The sequence below is a fragment of the Carcharodon carcharias genome, chromosome 12 (assembly GCF_017639515.1).
Source record: "Carcharodon carcharias isolate sCarCar2 chromosome 12, sCarCar2.pri, whole genome shotgun sequence".
NCBI lineage: Eukaryota > Metazoa > Chordata > Chondrichthyes > Lamniformes > Lamnidae > Carcharodon > Carcharodon carcharias.
This window is the reverse complement of record NC_054478.1, coordinates 42165943-42187833: the sequence shown is the minus strand read 5'-3', so window position 1 is coordinate 42187833 and position 21891 is coordinate 42165943. Positions and strand designations below refer to the sequence as shown.

General features: G+C 43.1%; 1 protein-coding gene across 1 annotated transcript in view; it reads left to right on the top strand.

Moving 5' to 3' along the window:
- kynu (kynureninase) overlaps positions 1-21891 on the top strand; it is a 166539-nt gene that overhangs the window by 49511 nt on the left and 95137 nt on the right. The window contains 3 exon segments of the mRNA XM_041200223.1: positions 10537-10598; positions 19062-19133; positions 19450-19524. Of these exon segments, the coding sequence (XP_041056157.1) occupies positions 10537-10598; positions 19062-19133; positions 19450-19524 (209 nt within the window).

The window sequence follows — 21891 nt, the reverse complement described above, 5'->3', positions numbered from 1 at the left end:
AGCTTTTTGGCCTTCTGATATATGTCCAATTTTCTTTTGAATATTACTATTGAATCTGCTTCCACCACCTGTTTAGGCAATGCATCCCCAGATCTATGTAAAAAAGTGTTTCCTCATGTCACATCAGGTTGCTATGAACCATATGTCTGTCCACCTCACCTTTTTATATCCTCCTGAAATCTGTTACTATTTTCCAAGCTGTTTACACACTTCCATTTTTTGTGTCATCTGCAACCATTGAGATTTATACCCTGTACATCCAAGTGCATGTCGTTAATACACTTCAAAAAAAGGAGTGGTCCTAATATGACCCTCTGGGAAGCAGAAACCCATATACTTCCCTCCAGTCTGAACAATGACTATTCCCCATTACTCTCTGCTTTCTGCACCTTAGCCAATTTTACATCCAAGCTGTCCCTGTAATTTTAATTCTATAGATCTTAATTTTGCTAACAAGCTTTTGCTATTGACAGCATTACATGTTGTTTGCAAAATCCCTTTTGAAGTTTCATATCCACAGCATTAACCTCAATACACTCATCAACCCTCTTCATTTTGAAAAAGGGTGTAATTTTGCAATCCAACAGTGCTCTGGCACCTCCATCATATCTTAGAAGCTTCGGAAGATTGTGACCACAGCTTCCACAACTGCCAACTTTTAAAGTATTATCTATTTTTATCTTTATCTATTTTTATTCTATCCAATATTGCTACTACTACCTTCTTTAATGCTACATAGGCAGCATTCTCTTCCGTTGTGCCTTCAGCCTCCATGAGCTTATCTTTATTCCTAATCAGTTCTAACCATGCCTTTGACTATCCTTTTCCTGTTTTGTGAAAAACGTTAGGGTCCCTTTTCATGTTAGCTGCTGATATACTCTCATACTCTGCTTTTGCCCCTCTCATTTTATTTTTAGATCTCCCCTGTACTCTTGTGTTTAGCTTGGTTTTCTACTCTATCTGTTAATTTGACATAATTTTTTTTTCTGTTTAATTTTAATTTCTTTATTTTTAGCTATCCTGGGAACACCAGCTTTGGATATCCTTCCTTTCCTCCTTGTGGGAATGAGTCTACTCTATACCCAAATTATCTTCATCTTGAACTAGTCGCCTTGCCCAGGTATCTGAATCCCTCCCTCCTGCAACATTTATCTGGCCACAAATCCTGTTTTATCCTACTTTTCCTACGCTTACAAGAGTGGCACTGGGAGTAATTCAGAGATTATTATCTTTGAAGTTCTGGTTTTTAAGTTTTCCCCCCCCACCCTGTACCCATTAAAACTCTTGACTGCAGGACCCTGACCCTTTTCTGATGTCATTGATTTGCACATGGACCACAGCCCCTTTTTGTTCCCCTTCCCCTCTCAAAGTATTCTGCACTCTCTTCAGTGATGTCTCATGGTAGGTATACTGAATCAAATGTATCAATTGACATTGCAGTGACCGTAAAATTTTAAATGGTAGGACGTGCACATGTCATTGTTCAGCATGCTTTTAATGGAATGAAGAGATGTGTGCCAGATAGGTATGAAATGGATGTAATTGCTATTTCACATGCATTTTCTGAAACCTTTTGTTAGCTGTCAGAAGTTGTGATTTATCCCGAAAAGCTTTACTAACCATCATGCAACTAAGTGAAAATTGTTCAGTCAAATTAATTCACACTGGAAAAAAATGTTAGAGCGAAAGGATAAAATTTGAAAGGGATGTGTTTTCAAAGGATCTAAAATCTGGTTTTCTCTCGCACTGTCAGATTAAAACGTTCAGACAGTCTATTCTAACTGCCATTGTATGAAGCGTTATAGTAAAGCACAAATTGTAGCAAGATTCTGGAATAAGGTGCACCATTAAACTATTAACAGATAATTCTTTATTGAAGATGGAAGTGATACAAGATAGCTCAGTGTCATGTCAATGACAGATCCAATAGTTTAATTTTTTTTATATATATGATCCTGGCACAGCGCAGTATGACTGCAAATTTAAATATCTTGGGCTGTGGGGTGTGTCAAAGGTGTTCCCTTCTGCAGGAGTCAGCTTCATAGCTGGATGGATAACTGCACTGGTCCTCCACACTAGCCCAGTTCTCACCTGCGGTTCCACATAGCTGCTTGTTCACGTCAGCGGCCACACCCAGGTAACTGTTCACAGGCCAAACCAAGTGAGGCCAGTGGCCACATGTGAGAACAAATGCCTATCTGGAACCACCATTTCTCAATTGCACAAAAAAAGCTGCTTTGACAGATGTAACAGTGGAAATGGTATTGCTTTACAAGAACTGAAAGCATCGCGGCACAAGCTGTGCGGACAGCTGTAAATTTCATTGGCGTGAACGCAGAGGGTGCTGCAGATCATCCACTGCCGTTGGTCACATCTTCAGTCAACTACAGTTCTGGCTCAACCTTGAGGAACGGCTATTCTCTGAAGATAACCCAAGTGACGCTGTTGAAGTGGCAGAGTCAAGCTGCAAATCAACAGTTCTGGAAGCTGCCAATGATGTCCTGGGAACACACCAAGATCATATCGATGAAAACGATGATCAAATTCAGGAACTGTTACAGGAGAATATGCAGCATGTCTGGGAAACAAAGTTACAGGCATTGCTAAGAAATCACTCCAGGAGACCAAAAGGAACCTGCAAAAGAAGCTGTGTAGGATGCAAGATGCATGATAGGCCAAACAAACCAGAGAACTTCAAGTCTATGTTGATCAGCATGACATTAGACTGTGTTTGGTTCTCTCTCACACGGCTACTCACCTGTTCTCAGCACTGATGGAGAATCTCCCCTGACTGACAGGACAGTTAACAAGAGCTGCGGACTCAAAACATTAACTGTATTCCTCTCTGCAGACACTGTCAGATCTGCTGAGTTTTTCCAGGTATTTTTGTTTTTGTTTCAGATTTCCATCATCCGCAGTATTTTTCTTTTATTTTAGTTAACAAAGAGCACTGGGCTGAGGAGTTTAGGGGTGTGCTCAGCGGCCCATTCACTGTAAATGGGATAGGTGTAAACACACTACCAAACAGGCCCAATTGTGAAAACCTGGGCAGCAAATGCTCTGTTATTGAGGTTGACAAACCCTCAGATCCCTATCCTACAGGAAAGCTCCAGGCTCAGATGGAATCCATAAGAAATTTGGAAATCTGGGGGAATCCAGCTAGTAGTCAAACTCTCACAATTATTTCACAGAATGTGGGATCAACAAACAATGACTCAGGCATGCCATGATTTTCCTTTGTACATTGAACAATGACAAAAACCTGTGTCTGACAAGCACAGAGGAAGGTCGCCACTTGTGATGGCTGTTAAGATTCTTGCAAAAGTTCTACTCCACAGACTGGTGAGAAACATAATAGAACTGTGCCATGATTTTCATCCTTTGGTAAATGCAAGAGAAAAGCCACAGATGGGAGTCTGTTGTGGCTTTGTTGACCTGACGAAGGCCTTTGACACAGTAATTAGAGGCCTTGAGGAAAGTCTTAGCCTAACTTGGATGTCTTGATAGACCTTGATACACCATGATGGAATGATGTCCAGAGTCATTAACTGTGCTGAATACACTGACCCCTTTGATGAAACAAATGTTGCGAAGCAGCAGTATGTCACGGCCCCTATGCTCTTCACTATATTCTTTGCTGCCATGCTGTCTGGGGCATTTGGTGGAAATGTTGATGGAATATCCATTTCAGAACAGATGGCAATCTTTTCAACTGAGATGACTGAAAACCTCAACTATTAGAGACGATGATACGGGAATTGCTGTTTGCCAATGATTGTGCCCTCAGGTCAGACTGTGAGTATGGCCTTCAAAGAAGTGTGGACTGTTTTCAAAAGCTACTAAAAACTATGGGCTAACCATCAACTTAAGGAAGACTGAGAAAATCCACGAAAGAACATCAAATTTTGACTAGACCTCGCCTTCTGTAACTATCAATGATACAAACCTGAAGGCTTGCTCACTTTTCTCAAAAACGCAATCTCCAGAAATGACTTCATTGACAATGAGGTAGCAAGTAGAATTGCCAGAGCAAGCTCAGTATTTTCTCATTTATGCAAGGAACTATAGAGGAAATCAGGTATCAAACATACAACAAAACTTGCTGTGTACAAAATTATCACAATACCTACACTTTTTTATGCTTGTGAGGCATGGACTACCTACTCCAAACATATGGGCAGCAAATGGGAGGACAAAATTCCCGACACTGAAGTACTTCAAGAGCAGAAATGTCTGGAATTGAAGCACTCACGATCAGAGCCCGGCTCAGATGGAGTGGACATATAGTACATATGACTCATGATAAAATCCCTAAGGCACTTATATATCCACGACTTAAACTTGGGCCACCTGTGATTCAGGGATTCCTTGAAAGCGAACTCAGGAAATGTGGCCTGTCTACCATAGACTTGGAGAAAAATGCACAAAGCTGAACTACCTGGGGAGCAATCTCAATTAATAGTATTGTTTACTTCAAACAGCAAAGAATACAGGCAGCTAAGGACAAAAGGAAAATTAGAAAGGTCAGGCAGTACCCGCCTCCCCCCAAAAAAAAACAAGCTGATTCACTCTTGCCCACACTGTGGAAAACCATGCAGGTTTGCACTGGAGCTTCACAGCTATATTAGAACACACAACAGATGACCCTACACATGCAACAAATGGCCATCCACGATAACAAAGAGAAACCGAAATGAATTAATTCCAGAAATTTTGCCTCTCAATATAATTAGAGGTGGAATGTTAGTACGAAATTTAGGGAATCTGTTAAGAACTGAATTATATTAAGAGTTACTTAGACTTACCAGCTCCCACATCTAGAGAAAATAGGCAGGAGCTCTTTCCACTGGCAGGAAGGCCAATAACCAGAGGGTACAGATTAAACATGCTGGAATTGGCAAAAAAAACAGTCAAGTGAATGAGAAGTTTTTTTTTTAAACACAGCACATTGATTATGATCTGTTTGAAAGGGTGGTAGAATCAGGTTCAAGTGTAAATTTTCAAAGAGGATTGTACATATACTTGTAAAGAAAAAAAACTAGAATTATTGGGAAAGAACAGAAAAGTGGAACTAATTGCTGGCTCTTTTAAAGAGATAACACAACCTCTTGAATAGCCTCTTTCTGTGCTTTAAAATTCTATGATTAGGTACATTAAGAAAAGCTGATTAATCACTCAATTATGATTATTTGTGACACAATTGCAGAACAGTTTTGCTGGTGCGGAGCCTCAACATATGGAGTACAAGGTGCAGACTTAGGGTCACAACATTGTAGTCCAGAGTGACCCATTTTCAGATCAAATGTGGAGGCTTGCAAGTTCTGTCTTTATTTCTTGTATATAATCCTTGTAGGTGGATAACATAAACTAGCTTATGTCAAGCAGATGACTTTGCAAACAACTGATGTTTGTCAGCCATGCCTGCTGTGTTAAATTCGGTATTTGATGTTTGGGCCTGAATTTTCCCAGAATTCCCAGAACTGCGGTAGCAGGTGGGTAAAATGGAGTCTGACCCGCTGATGAAAATGGCAGGTTTTCAAGCCGTATCAGCCCAAGCCTACCTCATTATATATTTACTCCCGCGAATCACGTCATTTCCGTGGCGGGCAGGCTCTCATTTGCCCACTCACCATCACCCCGAAGTTGCATCATATTGGCCGTCATCTTTAAAAGGCAGCTGCCTGCAAAGGTGCTCATCACCACCAGCTCACCACTGCTGCCTGAGTGACATGGCCAGCGAAGGAAAAAAGACTGCAGCCCCCCGCTTCAAAGATGGGTCCCTTGAGCGACTGCTGGATGCTGTGGAGGCCGCCGGGATGTGCTCTATCCCTGCTCTGGCCGCAGGATGGGTACAATGTCACCAACCTGTCTTGGGAAGCAGTGGTCAGTGTGAATGCCCTGCAGAGGAAGACAGCCACCCAGTACCACAAAAGAATTAATGATCCTCTCCATTCTGCCAGGGTAAGTCACTCTTTTCATTACTTCCAACTCCCATACTCACAAACCCATCACACACCCACAGGGCCCTCACTCACTGCCAGTGCAAGGGGCAACACCATTCACTCTCTCACACACACCGTCATTGTCCTCATCCCGTCCATGGGACCACTCACCACCCACACAGGCCAGGCATATTTATCATCTGGCCCAGCAGGAGTCCTGATATACTCTCCCCATCTCTACCCATGCAGGCCAAACTGGCTCACAATAGGGGGTAAAGGTTGCAGACAGGTGGAGGGATGCCGGAATTCAACGTTCTGACAGAATTCGAAAACAGAGCCATCCAGCTGGCCGGCATTGACCAGGACTATGCTAACAGTGAGGTCGGCGCTGCTCTACCAAGTGAGGATCCAGCAGTGCAACATCTATCAGACAACCATGCCGAGGGTGATGTGTCCTCTTTCACAGACCACTGCCATGCACTAATTATCTCTCCTTGCTTTCGCAGGCACATCTGGGAAGCATCCGACAGAGTCCATGGCCCAGAGCCTCCAAACAAGCTCCGAGGAAACCGCTGATGAGGAATCTGAAGGCACCCTCCCTGAAGTCCTGTCACAGCGCTCACCCACACCCTCCACCAGCGCAGTGACACACACCTTGGTGCGACCTAGCTTTACAGTAGCCTCGAGATCACAATCAAGTGAGCATATTGCACTTTTGGATCCACAGCAGGCGGAAGCAGGGACTTCCCAGGTCCCTGGCATTTGGACGACTGCTGGAGGCCAGAATGTTGCTGAGTCCGGGTCAGATGACAAGTCTCTGGGCTCGGTCATATCACAGATGCTGGAGCTGCAGGAAGGGATGTCCGCTGCACTCTTCAGATTTCAAGGCACGATGGAGGAGTCCATTCATCTTCAGGCTGAGGTGATAGCGCCGGCATTGCAATGCACCGAGGTCAACGTTGTCAGGATGGCAGCCACCATGCAGGCCCTGTTCCTGGACGCCACTGCTGCGCGGGCTTAACTCCATTGCTGATGACATAGTTGGCCTCCAACATTGTGTACGGGAGAGGGGTGCTGGGCAGCTCAATCTCACTCCAGTTACCCATTTTGCTCACGGAGTCAGCCAGGGGCCCTTGGGCACCCATAGGGAGGAGGATGAGCAGGTGCACACTCTGGGGCCATCCACCCAAGTAACTCTGGAAGTGATCGGCCTATCTGACTCCCCTCTTCCTGTGACCTCAGCATCTTTAGCTCCACAGGTCGAGAAGGGTGCCACAGAGGACCCTGAAAGCAGGCAAGGGTCCTCCAAGTCTCGGCCCTCCAGAGGACGCCTGCCAAAGTCATCACAGACAGGGCGTCACAGTCAGCAGGCTGCCTCCACCTCCGCTGTGGATGTCCAGGGAGCATCAAGACGTAGCAGCAAGGTTAGGAAAGGTAAGGAGAATTAGTTGCAGTCTGGGCTCAGGCGTTAATCACTTGTACATAATGTTCACTATTGTAAATAAACTCCCAAGAATGCCTCCCTGCCTGTGGCTCCTTGTTCTGATGAGCTGTGTTCCTGTCACTCAGGTGTGAAACCTTTCTGCACAAGATAAAAGGCAGGTGTCTCAGTCCTGGACCTCTTCCCTGTGCTCAGTGCAGCCTTCAGACCAAAGTGATGGTCCAGCCTCACACTCCCTGGAAACATTGCTGATGCCTGCACCTCGGCAGTGCTGGTCATTGCTGCCAAAATGTAGTGGTCAGGCATCACAGAGTTCTCCCATTTTCTCTGTGTGCCCTCAGCACCTTTAAGGTGGGGCTGGCCCCCATTACACCAGCACCTGTGACCAGTGATGCTGTTCATCAGCTCCCGAAGGGCTGAGGTGCTGAAGGTGGGCACAACATCAGATACATCTAAAGTTTCATGGCTGCATCTATGACATGAGCCTGATCATGGATCTCAAGCGAGCTGCCCTCAGCCAGACAGGAGTCAGACATTCTCAGAGGCAATGTGAAGATCAATGGAATGTCCTCACTGCATGTTGTCACCATCCTCCTGTGATCAAGCGACTACTCGTGCCTCCACTGCATCTCCATGACAGGAGTGTTCTCACAGAGGGCATTGGCGCTGCCGTAAGTCAGACTGGAGTCAATCATTCACAGCTGCGAAGTGAGGATCTATGGGGGTGCCTCACTGCATGTCGTCATCATCCTCCACAAATCTGGCAGCTATGAGGGCCCCTCCCAAGTCCGCCTGCCTCATTTAGTCAGCGCGAGAGCCTCATCCCTGTCGTCACCACCAAGGACCCCCTCACCCTCATCCCCATCAGCATCCTCCTCATCAGAGGAGACGTGCAGCTCCTCCATCTCCTCAGCCAATTCCTCACCCCATTGCAGCGCCAGCTTGTAAAGGGCACAGCAGACAATGATGATGCGTGACACGCTCTATGGACTGTATTGCAGGGCTCCACCAGACTGGTCCAGGCATTGGAACTGCATCTTCGATGGTCTTTTCCACTGAGTTGCGAGCTGCTGAATGAGCCTCATTATAGTGTCACTCTGCTGCAGTCTGAGGCCACCACACGGGTGTCATCAGCCACAGCCTCTGCGGGTAAGCCTTGTCCCCAAGAAGCCATCCCTGCAGCCTTTGTGGATCCTGGAAGACTGCAGGAATCTACAAGTGACTCAGGATGTAGGTGTTGTGCACAGTCCCTGGAAACTGTGCGTACACCTTCAGATGCATTTCTGGTGGTCGCATACCAGCTGCACGTTCATGAGTGGAAGACCTTGTGGTTAATGAAGTCCACTGAGTGTAGCGACGGAGACCTGAGCGCCACATGAGTGCAGTCAATCACATACTGCACCTGTGGGAATCCCAAGATCAGGGCGGATCCAATGGCCCTTGCATCCTGGCTGTCCCGGTCCCAGGTGAAATGCACAAAGTTGTGTGTCACAGAGAAGACGGCATCCGTGACCCCATGGATGCATTTGTGGGTGGTGGATTGTGAAATCCCACAGAGGTCACCTGTGGAGCCCTGAAAGGAGCCACTGGCATAGAAATTGAGTGCCACAGTCACTTTCACAGCCACTGGCAGTGGATGCCCTCCATGTCCCCTTGGCGCCAAGTCCTGCAGTAAGTGGCAGATGTGAGCCATCAGCTCCCTAGACATGTGTAATCATTAGCAACACTGGATCTCGGTCATCTGCAGGAGTGGCAGTAGGGGTCTACAGACCCCGGGTGTCACTAGGCTCCGACCGGCCACAGCTCACTGTCGTTCCTGGGCAGCGTGTGCGGGAGCCCCTGCTGCTCCTTCTTCATGACCTTGCTGTTCCTGCCTTTGCACGGCCAGGTGCCTCAGTCGCTCTCTCCTCCGTCTTCCACGGTCTCTATAGGCCATCAAGCATACAGCTAAGTCACCAGGATCCATGATCCTGATGTGGTCTTCCTGCAGCGTGAAAGAGAGAGAGAGATGTGGTTATCGTGGCTGTACTTAGCACCTTTCATGGCCCTGTGTGACTGCCGGTTAACACTTCCTGGAGGGTGCTGGTCAGCCCTCGGATGGCTAGTGATGAGTACACTGCATTGCTGCCCTGTCAACCTGCGACATGGGGGACACTGGTCCAAACCAGGATGCAGAGAGTGCAAGGGGCTGTGAGCTCCTCCAGCAGTGACTGTTACATGGCCAGTATTGGCGAAGAGATTGTGCAATGTGTGTAATCCAATTGCTCCGCGGTCCAATGAAGTGGTAGTGGACTCGAAGTCTGTGCCAGGGGGTGGGGTGGTGGGGTAAGGTATGGAGCGCTTGGTGGCCCTTAGGTGCCTCCACGATGCTTGCATGGGCGGGCAGGCTAGGAGCGTGTCCCCAATCATATCACTGTGGCTGCGCCTGATCTGCCTTACTTGCAGAGGCATGGTCAGTTTTTACAGGTGTCCCTAATGCCTCGCTTACCCTGCCCCCCCCACCTCGATTGCCTATGTGCGGGATGCAGCGCCAGGGCAGCACTTGATTCCAGCCCCCCAGCAGTCATCTCCGAAGCTGGCCAGCACTTGCCCTCAGACACCCCCATCCCTCAGCAGTCACCTCCGGGGCCAGGCATCAGTTTCCCCCCCAACCCCGGCACCCCTGAGGCTTGTAAATAACTGGTGAGCTGTGGTGAACACTGTCGCTCACTCATCTCAGTTCCCCCAACGTGAAGGCCACCAAGTGCATGTCACCTCCGTGCTGTTGTGAAACACATTAGCATACTTTCCCGCCAACTGGATGGATGATACAGCGGGGTTCCAAGAGCCTGGCGGGGTGTCCTTTTAAATATATGCTAATGTATTACAATTAGCTCCCGCGGCCCACCATCAGCAGGCATGAGGGGAAGATCGCGACCTGCCTTCACTCCATCGTGAAGTGGGTCCCGCCATGTTTTCCACGCACGCCACTTATCACGCCTGCCGCCAGCCGGCTCGGAAAATTCCACCCTTGGTGTTTTGAATGAAGTAGTGATATTAAATATGTTCAAGAAAAACATGCTAGATATACAAAGGGTATGGTATATCATGACTTGCAAGCAAAAGCCAGATCTGACTTAGTACATACTGTATTTACAGCTTTCTATTTCACAGGTGCTAAAAAGGAAGAAACTGCATTGATGAATGGACTAACTGTGAACTTGCATCTCCTGCTGGTGAGAAGTCATTTTTACTACACTTCATCTTGAAAAATCATGTAATTAGACTCCAGTACTTGGAAGAACTCGTACATGGTAATGACATGCATTACAATCATTTTTTCTTTTTGTTACACTGTGCATCATGTGGAGGTCACCTACCCAACTGGGAAAAAATTACAGGAATGTTTGTCTCAGCTACCTTTTATGTAATACAATTTTGTTGAGATTAAAAACAGTTCAATGAAAACATAAGCATACAGAAAGACTACTGCCTTCTAGTGCCATAACACAGTATGCACCCTGTCCAGACATGACCTGTTGTTATCAATTGCATTGGTACATATCCATCAGAATTAGAAATAACCATGAAAGACCACCGAATGCAGTCTTCTAAAAAAGAGTTTGCTTTTTTCTTTTATCAATTTTCTCCTTTTCCCCATTTTATTCTTCTCCTTTGTCTTCTAATGTTGCAATATTCTTCTCTCTCTTTCTTTCTCTTTTTCTCCCAAGTACCATACTGATAATTATATGACAGTAAGGATATCCAGGTAAAGGAAGCAATGGAGACAGGGGCAACAAACTAACACCTAGCTTAAGACATGGGAACTGTGAGGTGACACTGAAAAGTCTGGGGTTGTTTACTGTTGCGACATGGCAGATGTTGTGTGCCAGGTGGACCAAATCCACAAGGGAAACTTGGTTGTGTTATTACAATGGTTCTGCAATTTGTATTTATTACGAGAAGGCGTGTGCACTGAATTCAGAAGTAGAGTCCACCAAGACCTTCAGAGATTTCAAAAATTAAATTAAAAAATTTGTTAACAAAATAAAATATTTAATGCATATAAGACTACAATTACTTACTACTGCAATAATTCCTAAAATTCCTAAATGACCTGACTCCCGTTTACCCACCCCCTTTAAGGCAACTGTCCAAAATAGATTTTCGATTTAAAACAAAACCAGCAAATTAACACAATACACACTTGACAATGGAATTCCAAATGGCTTCCCCAACTTCAGTCAATTTATATAACAGACTTAAGCACAAATGGCTGGAGGCTTCTTGTTTCACACACTCCTGATAGATCTTACATGGCTCTCTTTTTACATAGCCTTTCATTCTCCTTTATATATCTTTCTCTCTCTTTAATATGTAAATTTTATTGTTTCATATATCTTTGAAACTACCTTCCTCAAAATATAAAAACTTTCATGTTACCAATATTGTCAGTAATCTTTGGGAAAAAAAACAAACACATTCCTTAGCCTTGCTTATCTGCCTAGTTGTAAGCAGACTAATATCCTTTTGAAATCCAATCAATCCCTTCATTTATCTGAAAAAAATGCAAATTCCTTCACACAGTACATGCTAAGCCAGCATTTATGTTTACTCATTAGCATATCAAGCACATTTCTACACCTAACTTCTTTTGATGATTTCAAGCTTGAAGTCTACTTGATTCCAAATGTAATTAAATCAAACAGATAGAACCACCTATACTTACACTGATAAACCTACTTCACAATAAACCAGAAAAATATTATGAAAATGATTATACTTCTGTCATGTAACTCAGGAAAGGCTGCATGAATCGAAGATTCTTATGGGAATAGTTAAATTGTACCAAGAGTTGGCCACAAACTGTAGGATCAAATCACATGCGCTCAACTTTGGAAGAAGGAACACTTGTAGATTTAAATACTTTACATGGAGAGTGGGGAACTGTGGAGAAGATTGCCTTGAGTAGCAATGAAGAATGGTAGTGTAGAAAAATATAAAAGCAAATTGGATAAATAATTAGGGATATGGGCAATTTGAGGGGTTTTTTGTGATCAGTTTGATTGTCTATAATATTTTTCCAATTCTGTGCTTTCCTGTGTTTCCCCTCCACTTTTTTTTCCCCTTCTCTCTTTTCCTTTGTTCTCAGGACACTTCTGGTCGACTTTTGGTGCATCATTCAAATGGCCAATCTTTATAGGATTTAAATATTGGGATAGATTTGGACCTTGTATGATGATGTGAAACAGAGGTTAGTGAGTCAGCCACCTATTTTATGTTTTTCCTGACATCAATGGAAATTAAATTAGGGACAGCTATAGAATGAGCTGCTGATTTGTTAACACCTGTATTACACTATCAAAGGTATGATAGGAACTTGCATGTTTGTTAACTGCTCCTGCTCCTCTTTTAGGTACCTTGCCCTAAGACGGCATTGGCAACCATGGACTTCCAATGGATTGGTCCATGATTATGCTTGACAAAGTACTGAAGTTGGTTTGTCATTGCCTTCTGCAGTTGTTAACAGCTAAAAATGATTTTCGTAGTATCTAACAGTAAATGGCTCTGGCAGAACCTGAAGGCAGTATTGCCTTTAAGGAATATCAGCATGACATCACCAGAAGGGAAATGAGTCATGTAATCCAGCCTTAGTTTTGAATTTGCTTTGAGCAGAGAGCACAAACACAGCTGTAGTGCCTTTGAGCTTTATAACTATGTATAACTGTTCTCATGTGCATCGTCTTAATAAATGAACCCACAATGTGTTTACCCAATCCCTTATGAGTGATTGACACCCTGTATCTTGTACAGTAAGTAAACCCAAGGTATTATATCATTATAATAACACAATAGCGATCACCTCTTTTTTTTGCTAATTGACTTGGAGGTGGTGAATCCACTTAATGAAAATGGGAAGGTGTTTATTTATTTTCCTAATTACAGTCTACAAGTAGAATTGGAGAAAGTTCAATACAGCATATTGTCAGATTCAGCAGTGCTCTTGTGCAGCTGCTCACTTCTCTCCCTGAAGCTGTCCACATTCATCACCTTTCTCTTTTCCTTCACCATGTCCTTCAGGGTCCTTTTCATGTTATCCCCTCATAAAAATTGCAATTGATTTTGCTTTTACTGACAAGATGGCTTTCAATATCTAGCAACATTTTTTTTTTGTAAACCCTTTTATTCTTTAACTTGGAGTTAGTGCTAAAAACATAATGTTCCCTTGTTACTGATTCACTGCTCAGCAAATGTAATTTTCCACTAATATATCCTTTCTAATCTTTCAAAATTTTGATCACTTCTACTAGACTTTACCTTAACTTTATTTGCTCCAGTAGATGCAATCCATTTTTCAAGTCTCTCATCCTCATATTCTGAAATAATGATGAGAAAAAAGATTTTACTCATTGAAACAAATCATCTCTCTGGTGTCATCTTGATGAATATTTTTTGTTCCTTTTCTGTGTCTCCATTATCTGTCTTATAAAGTGATGTCCTGAACCAAACATAGTACTACAACTATGGATAGCAAGTGCCTTGTGCTGATTTCAGCAGAGGTCCTGTGTTTGTATTTAGTGCCCCCAATCATAAAATGTATATGGCACTTTTGTGGCCTTTTCCAAGTATGATACTGCTTTTAAAGATCTTTGTACCCATGCTCCCTAAACCTTGTCTCTCCATAAAATTCTTTCCTCTGCTCTTTTTTTCTCATGTCCATGCTCATGCCATTTTCCTATGTCCATTACACAGTGCCACATTATAAATGTACTAAGTGAACCTATACTTCTGATAACCTTCTCCTTCATTTAATAAAGAACTAATTTTACAGACGAATGCTAATGACAGGAAACCTGGCCTGAACTTTGTGCATGTTGGGAACTTCTGAACACATGGTTCACAATTTTCCATTCATTAAAATTAATAGATAGAAAATCATGGGCAGCCTGCCTTTTTGTACATAGTCGGCAGAGGAGGCTGCCTGTTGGTAACTTGTCTGAAAAATAAGCTCACCTCAATCAGTGGTGTTTAGAAAGTTGAGTTGCAACGGACGTGTTTGATTTAACTGGAATTCTGTTCTTTTTCCCAAACAGTATTTGAGATAGAGTAAGGATTTTGACTTGGTTTTGGTTTTGATGGCCAAGCCTTAAAAATTCAGCCACTGTGCATAGCAACTTTAACAACCATTTAAAGGTAACATCTTGTACTGAGACTATTCTGATAGAGCGTTACAAACCTTGTTATCATCTGGCTAGAAACATCCTCCTAGTTACTGTTCTCCCCTTCCCAAGCATTGCTACCTCCCTCCTCAACTATCACTATCGCATCCCAGCAACTGTTGCCTCTCAACTCAATAGATCCCTCCTTTCTGATCACACCTTTCCTTCCTAGTATTCCCCTTCCCATTCACCACCATTCCTGAGTGCTTCACATACCTGAGGGTGGCTGCAACCCCAGCTACAACCCTACCATTGCACTCTGGCAATGAGCTGCCTGCTGCTGTCCATAACTCGACTCAGTGGAAGTGAGACCTGAGGCCCAATGTTGGGGATGCCTGGGTGTTAGCATTCAGGTACAGGGAATGACCCCTGTTCCCCTCATGCGCCCACAATGGGCATGCCCAATTTTCACCTGACGAGTTTCAACAAGCAGACATTTTCAATGGTTCAGCTTGTATTTGACAGACAAAAACCTTTCTTTGAATTTGAATGTTTTTTGTCAAAATCCATGAAATTCCAGCACCTCTTTTCTGAGATTCTAGTGAAAATAAAACTGGCAATTTGGGAATCTCATGGGCTCATATTTTGCAGTCAGTGGCGATGTGACCACACTTTACTGCTGACCTCAAAGAAAACTGCCCACAAAGGGCCAGTGCCTTCTATGGCATAGATCTCACCTTTCCTGACTTTATTTTAAATCTAGTGCCAAGTCAAGGGAATCCCCATTGCCTGAATTTTCACTGGCATGAAGAGGATCACCCGCACCCACAAATTTTGCCAGAATGGAGACAGGTTGTAGTGTGCATGTCCATGGTTCACAGAGGCAGCTGCGCATTGAAAAGTGCTGCCTTCAAACAGATGCAATTTTCGTTAATGGGATGTCCAAAACATGACACCTAGCCTTTAAAATCTTGAGGAAAAGATTTAAAGTTTCTGGAGTTAGTTAGAGAAGTAGGATACCCTTTTGGAAAGGTCCAGGTACCCCTTTTGGAAAGATAAATTGCCCTTTGGAGAGGTCAAGAGTCCTTTGGGAGAAGTCAAATGCCCTTTGTTAAAGTAGATTGTTAAAAGTAGACATGCCTGTTTGTAAAAAGCCAATAAACTCATTGAAACTGTCAAGCTGTCAAGGCATTTAGATCTCCTGCCCGTTAAATTAAAACAAAAACACAGACTGCAGTTACAAAAATCACAGTGCTTATTATTTCACTCTGTCTGTTGATGTAAGACTGAGAATTATCACTATAGGATTTGTGCTGCATGACTAAGTTCACAACCTATCATTATTACAGTGCGGTGCACAGTTTGATTGTTCCAATTGATTAGAAATTCTTTGTGGGGCTATGAATACAAATGCTTGTCTTTATAGAGGATTAAACATTTGAATGCATTGTTTGCATTTATAGGGTTTAAGTAGTTGAAGTAATTTAAATTTCGTAAATGGACTGTTAATCAGTGAGAGTTTTTTTAATGGTGAAGTCGTCAATAGACACTTGGAACTTTATTTTATTTCATCTCAGCATGGCACCTGGGGTCTTCCCATGGTGGATACTGAGTTAGCATGGAGGGTGTAAGGGAAAAAGAGTGGTAGGTTGGGGGGCATGATTCGATATGATTTGTCACTAAGTTAGCATAGGGGATAGAAAGGGTGTAGGTAGAGGGGTGTAGGTTTACAGAGGGATATAAAGTATCATGGGGGTGGGTAGAGGGGCATTGATTGGCACGGGGGCTATGAGGGGCCACATGAATGGGTGGGGGCATGAGTTGGCATGGATTCGGCACGCAGAGTGTATGGGGAGGTGAGGTGGTGTGAGGGGTGAGGGCTAGAGGGCTGCTTTTTGCTTTAATCTTTCTCTTACAAGTTCCAGAGCATCAAGGCTGGCCTTTTACACAAACTACCTCAGCACTCACCAGTCCTTGTGGTTGTCTCCGCACTATTTCTGGGAATGGCAGGCCACACTAGCATTAACACCTGTCTCGGAACAAAAAGATGTAAACATCCCGGGAAGTTTCTCCTGAGTCGTATTTGCAGAGTCAGGAATTTTACCAACTCTGTGCTCCTGGCTCCCTATGCAGCTGTCAAGAGTCATGCCATCAAGCGGTCAATCATACTGAAGTACTCTCACGGACAGTAAACCGGGAAATTAAGTGTACTGATTATCCTGTATAAGTTTAACACATTGAAATAAAGTTTGGAGGATACACATTATAAGGCAAAATATCATGAACAAACTTTTAAAAAGCTATTTTTATTCTAATAATAGTCTGTGGAAAGTTTATTTTAATGGCAAAAATTGACATTACACAAATATAAAATTAGTTTTCCAGGACCAGGAAGATTTTTTCAGCAGTGCTAATCACTTAGTACAACAGTTGCACCTCATTAAGGAGGTATTACTCTTCTGGGGGGTTTTAACTATTATTTATTATAGCGTAAAAGGGAAAGTTTTTATCAATTCAGTGATTTCTAAAATAAAATGTTGGAGACTTCAACAGTGCACTCGATGGAGGAGAATAATGTGGGAAAATGAGAGGGTGTCCATTTTGGCAGGATGAATAAAAAAATATTATTATCTAAATGGTGAGAGACTGCAGAGCTCTGAGGTGCAGAGCAATCTGGGTATCCTAGTGATTGCATGAATCGCAAAAGGTTAGTATGCAGGTACAGAAATGTAGAATGTTATTATTTATTGCAAGGGGAATTGAATACAAAAGTAGGGAGGTTATGCTTCATTTATACAGGGTATTGGTGAGGCCACACCTGGAATACTGTGTACTGTCTTGCTCCCCTTATTTAAGGAAAGCTGTAAATGCATTGGCAGCAGTTCACAGAAGGTTTACTAGATTAGTACCTGGAATGGGCAGGTTGTCTACAGGGAAAGGCTAGTCAGGCTAAGCTTGTATCTGGTGGAGTTTAAAAGAGTAAGAGGAGACTCGATTGAAACATGTAAGATCCTGAGGAGATTTGACAGGGTGGATGTGGAAAAGACGTTTCCTCTTGTGGGAGAATCTAAAACTAGAGGCCACTGTTTAAATATAAGGTGTCACCCATTTATGACAGAGGTGAGGAAATATTTTTTTCTCTCACAGAAGGTTGTGAGGCTTTGGAATTCTGTTCCTCAAAAGGTGGTCGAGGCAGCGGCTTTGAATATCTTTAAGGCAGAAGTAGATTCTTGATAAGCAAGAAGGTGAAAGGCTATCAGGGGTAGGCAGGAATGTGAAGTTTAGGTTAAAATTATATCAGTAATTATCTTATAAAATGGTGGAGCAGCCTTGAGTGGCCTACTCCTGCACCTAATTCATATGTTCATAGGAGCAAAGAATCACTGATGGCAACTTCTGGATTTCTATGTTCAACTGCATGTATCTACACGCCAGAAGTCCCTGTCAATTTTGCAAGATAATGGTGGTGAATGATAACACTTTCAATGTCATTACGAGCACAATATCTGGATCATGAACTTTAAAATCTCAGACATTTTTAAAATTTCAGAAAAGAAAGTTGATTTTTCTGAAACAGTAGAAATACTGGCTCTCAAATTTAATTGATAAGGGATTTTGCTGCCCTGTTCAACTTGTTTGTGCATATTTAGGTTTTAATAAATTGTTAGTTGTCAGCTGATAACGCCGAGGCAAGGGCAGTGGCGCATCTGGGACCCTGGTGGACTATAGGACAAACAGTGCATCTCCTTAACCAATGAGATTAAACAATTGATAGATAAACATAGGATGGACCAAGGAGGAGGGGGAATTCAACTTTAAATCTAGTACTCAAAGAGAAACAAAGAGAGGGAAAAGTTAGACTATGAGAGGAATGAAAAGTACAGAAAAATAGAAAATTTAGAATTTGGCATTTTAAAATCTTTAACAACAATTGAAGACCTTAAGAAATTAGATCCCACACTTTAAATGTTCTCTTTCTGATCAAGATAGGTTGATTGGCAATTAACAAGAAATATCATTTGCCCTTTACGTCACAGTGTTTGTTTGCTTGTTTGTTTGGCAAATTGATTACTCATGGTGCATTTGGGGAGATGGTGGTATAGTAGTAATACCACTGGATTAGCAAGCCAGATACCCAGGCTAATGCTCTGAGGCCATCGGTTCAAATCCCAATTTGAAATTGGAGAACTTTAAATTGAATTAATAAAATCTGGAGTTAAAAGCTAACCTCAGTAATGTGACCATGAAATTGCTGTCAGCTGTCATAAAAACTATCTGGTTTACAAATGTTCTTCACTAATGTTCTTACCTGGTCTGGCCTACGTGTGACTCCAGACCCACAGTGATGTGGTTGACTCTTGACTGCCCTCTGAAATGGCCCAGCAAGCCACTTAGTTCAAAGGCAATTAGGGATGGGCAATGAATGCTGGTCAGTGAAGCCCACCCCACATGAAAGAGCAAATTTTTTAATAAGTCTTACAGACTTACTCAAATATTGACAGTTCAACTTTTATATGTGGTAACCTTTATGTTTTACAGCTATCCTTCTACAAACCAACATCAAGTAGATATAAGATTCTGATGGAAGCAAAAGCATTTCCTTCTGATCAAGTAAGAACTACTTTTCCAGCACCAGAATTAATCAAGTCCCTGTATAGGTTACACAATGATTTATTCATTGACACTAAGTTCTGTTGGTGAAATATTTACTACTTGGCTCTCTGCCAGTAGCTTAGCATGCTTTATTACAAGATCACCCAGTATGCATCTCATTACAAATGCTGATTTTTAGGAAGAATATGCAGTATGATTGATATAACGGTTCAATCAGAGACGGTGGAAGTAGCTGAAAACTGACTATATTGATTTTTATGTAGTAAAAGTTAAAGTCTGCATATCATTAATTACAGTCTTCATTCTTTTAAAGTATGCTGTGGAGTCCCAAATCCGGCTTCAAGGACTGGATCCTAAGGAAAGCATGCTTTTGCTGTCTCCAGTGGAGGTTTGTGCTAGATTTGTAATGATAAGATGATATTCCTTTTTGCAGTATATTATTAGAGTTGATCATTCTAACAAAACTCACAAGGCATGTACATTTATAATAAATTTACATATTTATGACATTTATATACATTTATAAATTTATACTATTATTTGGTTATTTACTTGCCTTTGTTTCAATTATTACTAGAAAGAGTTATTCAGATAAATCTGGATTCTACATACAGTATGCCAATCTTTTGAAAGCTCCAGAATTTTAAATATTAACCTAGATGAGCTCGTAAGCTTATTGTGGACTTAGAGAAAATGGGATAAGATGTGACCTTATTGATATTGTGCATCGCTGACTGAATAAATCTCAATGCTTGGCTAAGGGTCATAAAACCGAGGACCGGAGGCCATTAAATGGTAGTCAAGATGTATTATTTAAGCAGCATAAAGAGAACAGAAATATCCCCCGACAAGAGCAGTGCACATGCAGCGACCTCCCCTGTCAAACACTGAGTGCCACAGCTTCCAAGAATCTGCCCACAATTGCCACTAGTTACATTTCCAGGACATTCTAGAAGTGACTCACATAATTCTCCAATGCACAGGCAAACTATGCTGTATAAGATTCAGTGTAATTACTAATTTGGGAGATCTTAACCGTAACACTTCACAGTATAGGTTAAGTTGTGTAAAATCATATTTGGTGTGTCACACCATTATCCAGTGTAACAAAATGCATAACATTGTCTCTATGTAAAAGAATAATAACTTAAGTATATAGATAAATTGAATTGTGTATTTGTCTGCACAAGTGAAGATTGTGATTAAACGAAAAGGTAAACAAAATTCCTGATTCCTGCTTGCTTGCCCTGTTCTTTAAGAATTAATTTGATAGCCAGTCTGTCCCTGCAATGATACAAATAACACAATACAATTTCCAAAAGATTGAGAGGGTACTGACCCTGATGTGACAATATTCTCACAAAACTTTTCTGCACTCTCTCTAAAGCTTTCACCTCTTTTCTAAAGTTTGGTACTCAGAACTAGACACTATACTCCAGTTGAGGCTGAACCAGTGTGCTATACAAGTTTAGCAATAACACGCTTGCTTTTATATTTTAGCATCATCGGAATAGATGCGACGGAGGCGAAGGAACTGAGAGAATGGGATGGAGTCCTTACAGGAAGTGGGGTGTGAGGAGCTGTAGTCAATGTAGCTGTGGGAGTCGGTGGGTTTGTAATGGATATTGGTGGACAGTCTATCACCAGAGATTGAGACAGAGAAGTCAGGGAAGGGAAGTGTCAGAGATGGACCACGTGCAAATGATGTGTGTGTGGGGGTGGAGATTGGAAGCAAAATTAATAAATTTTTCCAAGTCCCGACGAGAGCATGAAGCAGCCCCGAAGTAATCATCGATGTACCGGAGAAAGAGTTGTGGAAGGGGGCCAGAGTAGGACTGGAACAAGGAATGTTCCACATACCCCATAAAGAGACAGGCATAGCTGGGGCCCATGTGGGTACCCATAGCTACACCTTTTATTTGGAGGAAGTGAGAGGAGTTGAAGGAGAAATTGTTCAGTGTGAGAACAAGTTCAGCCAGACGGAGGAGAGTAGTGGTGGATGGGGATTGTTCGGGCCTCTGTTCGAGGAAGGAGCTAAGGGCCCTCAGACCATCCTGGTGGGGGATGGAGGTGTAGAGGGATTGGACGTCCATGGTGAAGAGGAAGCGGTTGGGACCAGGGAACTGGAAATTGTTGATGTGATGTAAGGTGTCAGAGGAATCACGGATGTAGGTGGGAAGGGACTGGACAAGGGGAGAGAGAAGGGAGTCAAGATAACGAGAAATGAGTTCTGTGGGGCAGGAGCAAGCTGAGACGATCGGTCTACCGGGGCAGTTCTGTTTGTGGATTTTGGGTAGGAGATAGAAGCGGGCTGTCCGAGGTTGGGCGACTGTCAGGTTGGAAGGTGTGGGAGGAAGATCCCCAGTTGAGATGAGGTCAGTGACAGTCCTGGAAACAATGGCTTGATGTTCAGTGGTGGGGTCGTGGTCCAGGGAGAGGTAGGAGGAAGTGTCTGCGAGTTGACGCTCAGCCTCCGTGAGGTAGAGGTCAGTGCGCCAGACGACAACAGCATCACCGTTGTCAGCGGGTTTGATGACAATATCAGGGTTGGACCTGAGAGAATGGAGTGCAGTAAGTTCAGAGAGAGAGAGATTAGAATGGGTGAGAGGAGTAGAGAAATTGAGAGGACTAATGTCGCGCGACATAATTTCTCGTTATCTTGACTCCCTTCTGTCTCCCCTTGTCCAGTCCCTTCCCACCTACATCCGTGATTCCTCTGACACCTTACGTCACATCAACAATTTCCAGTTCCCTG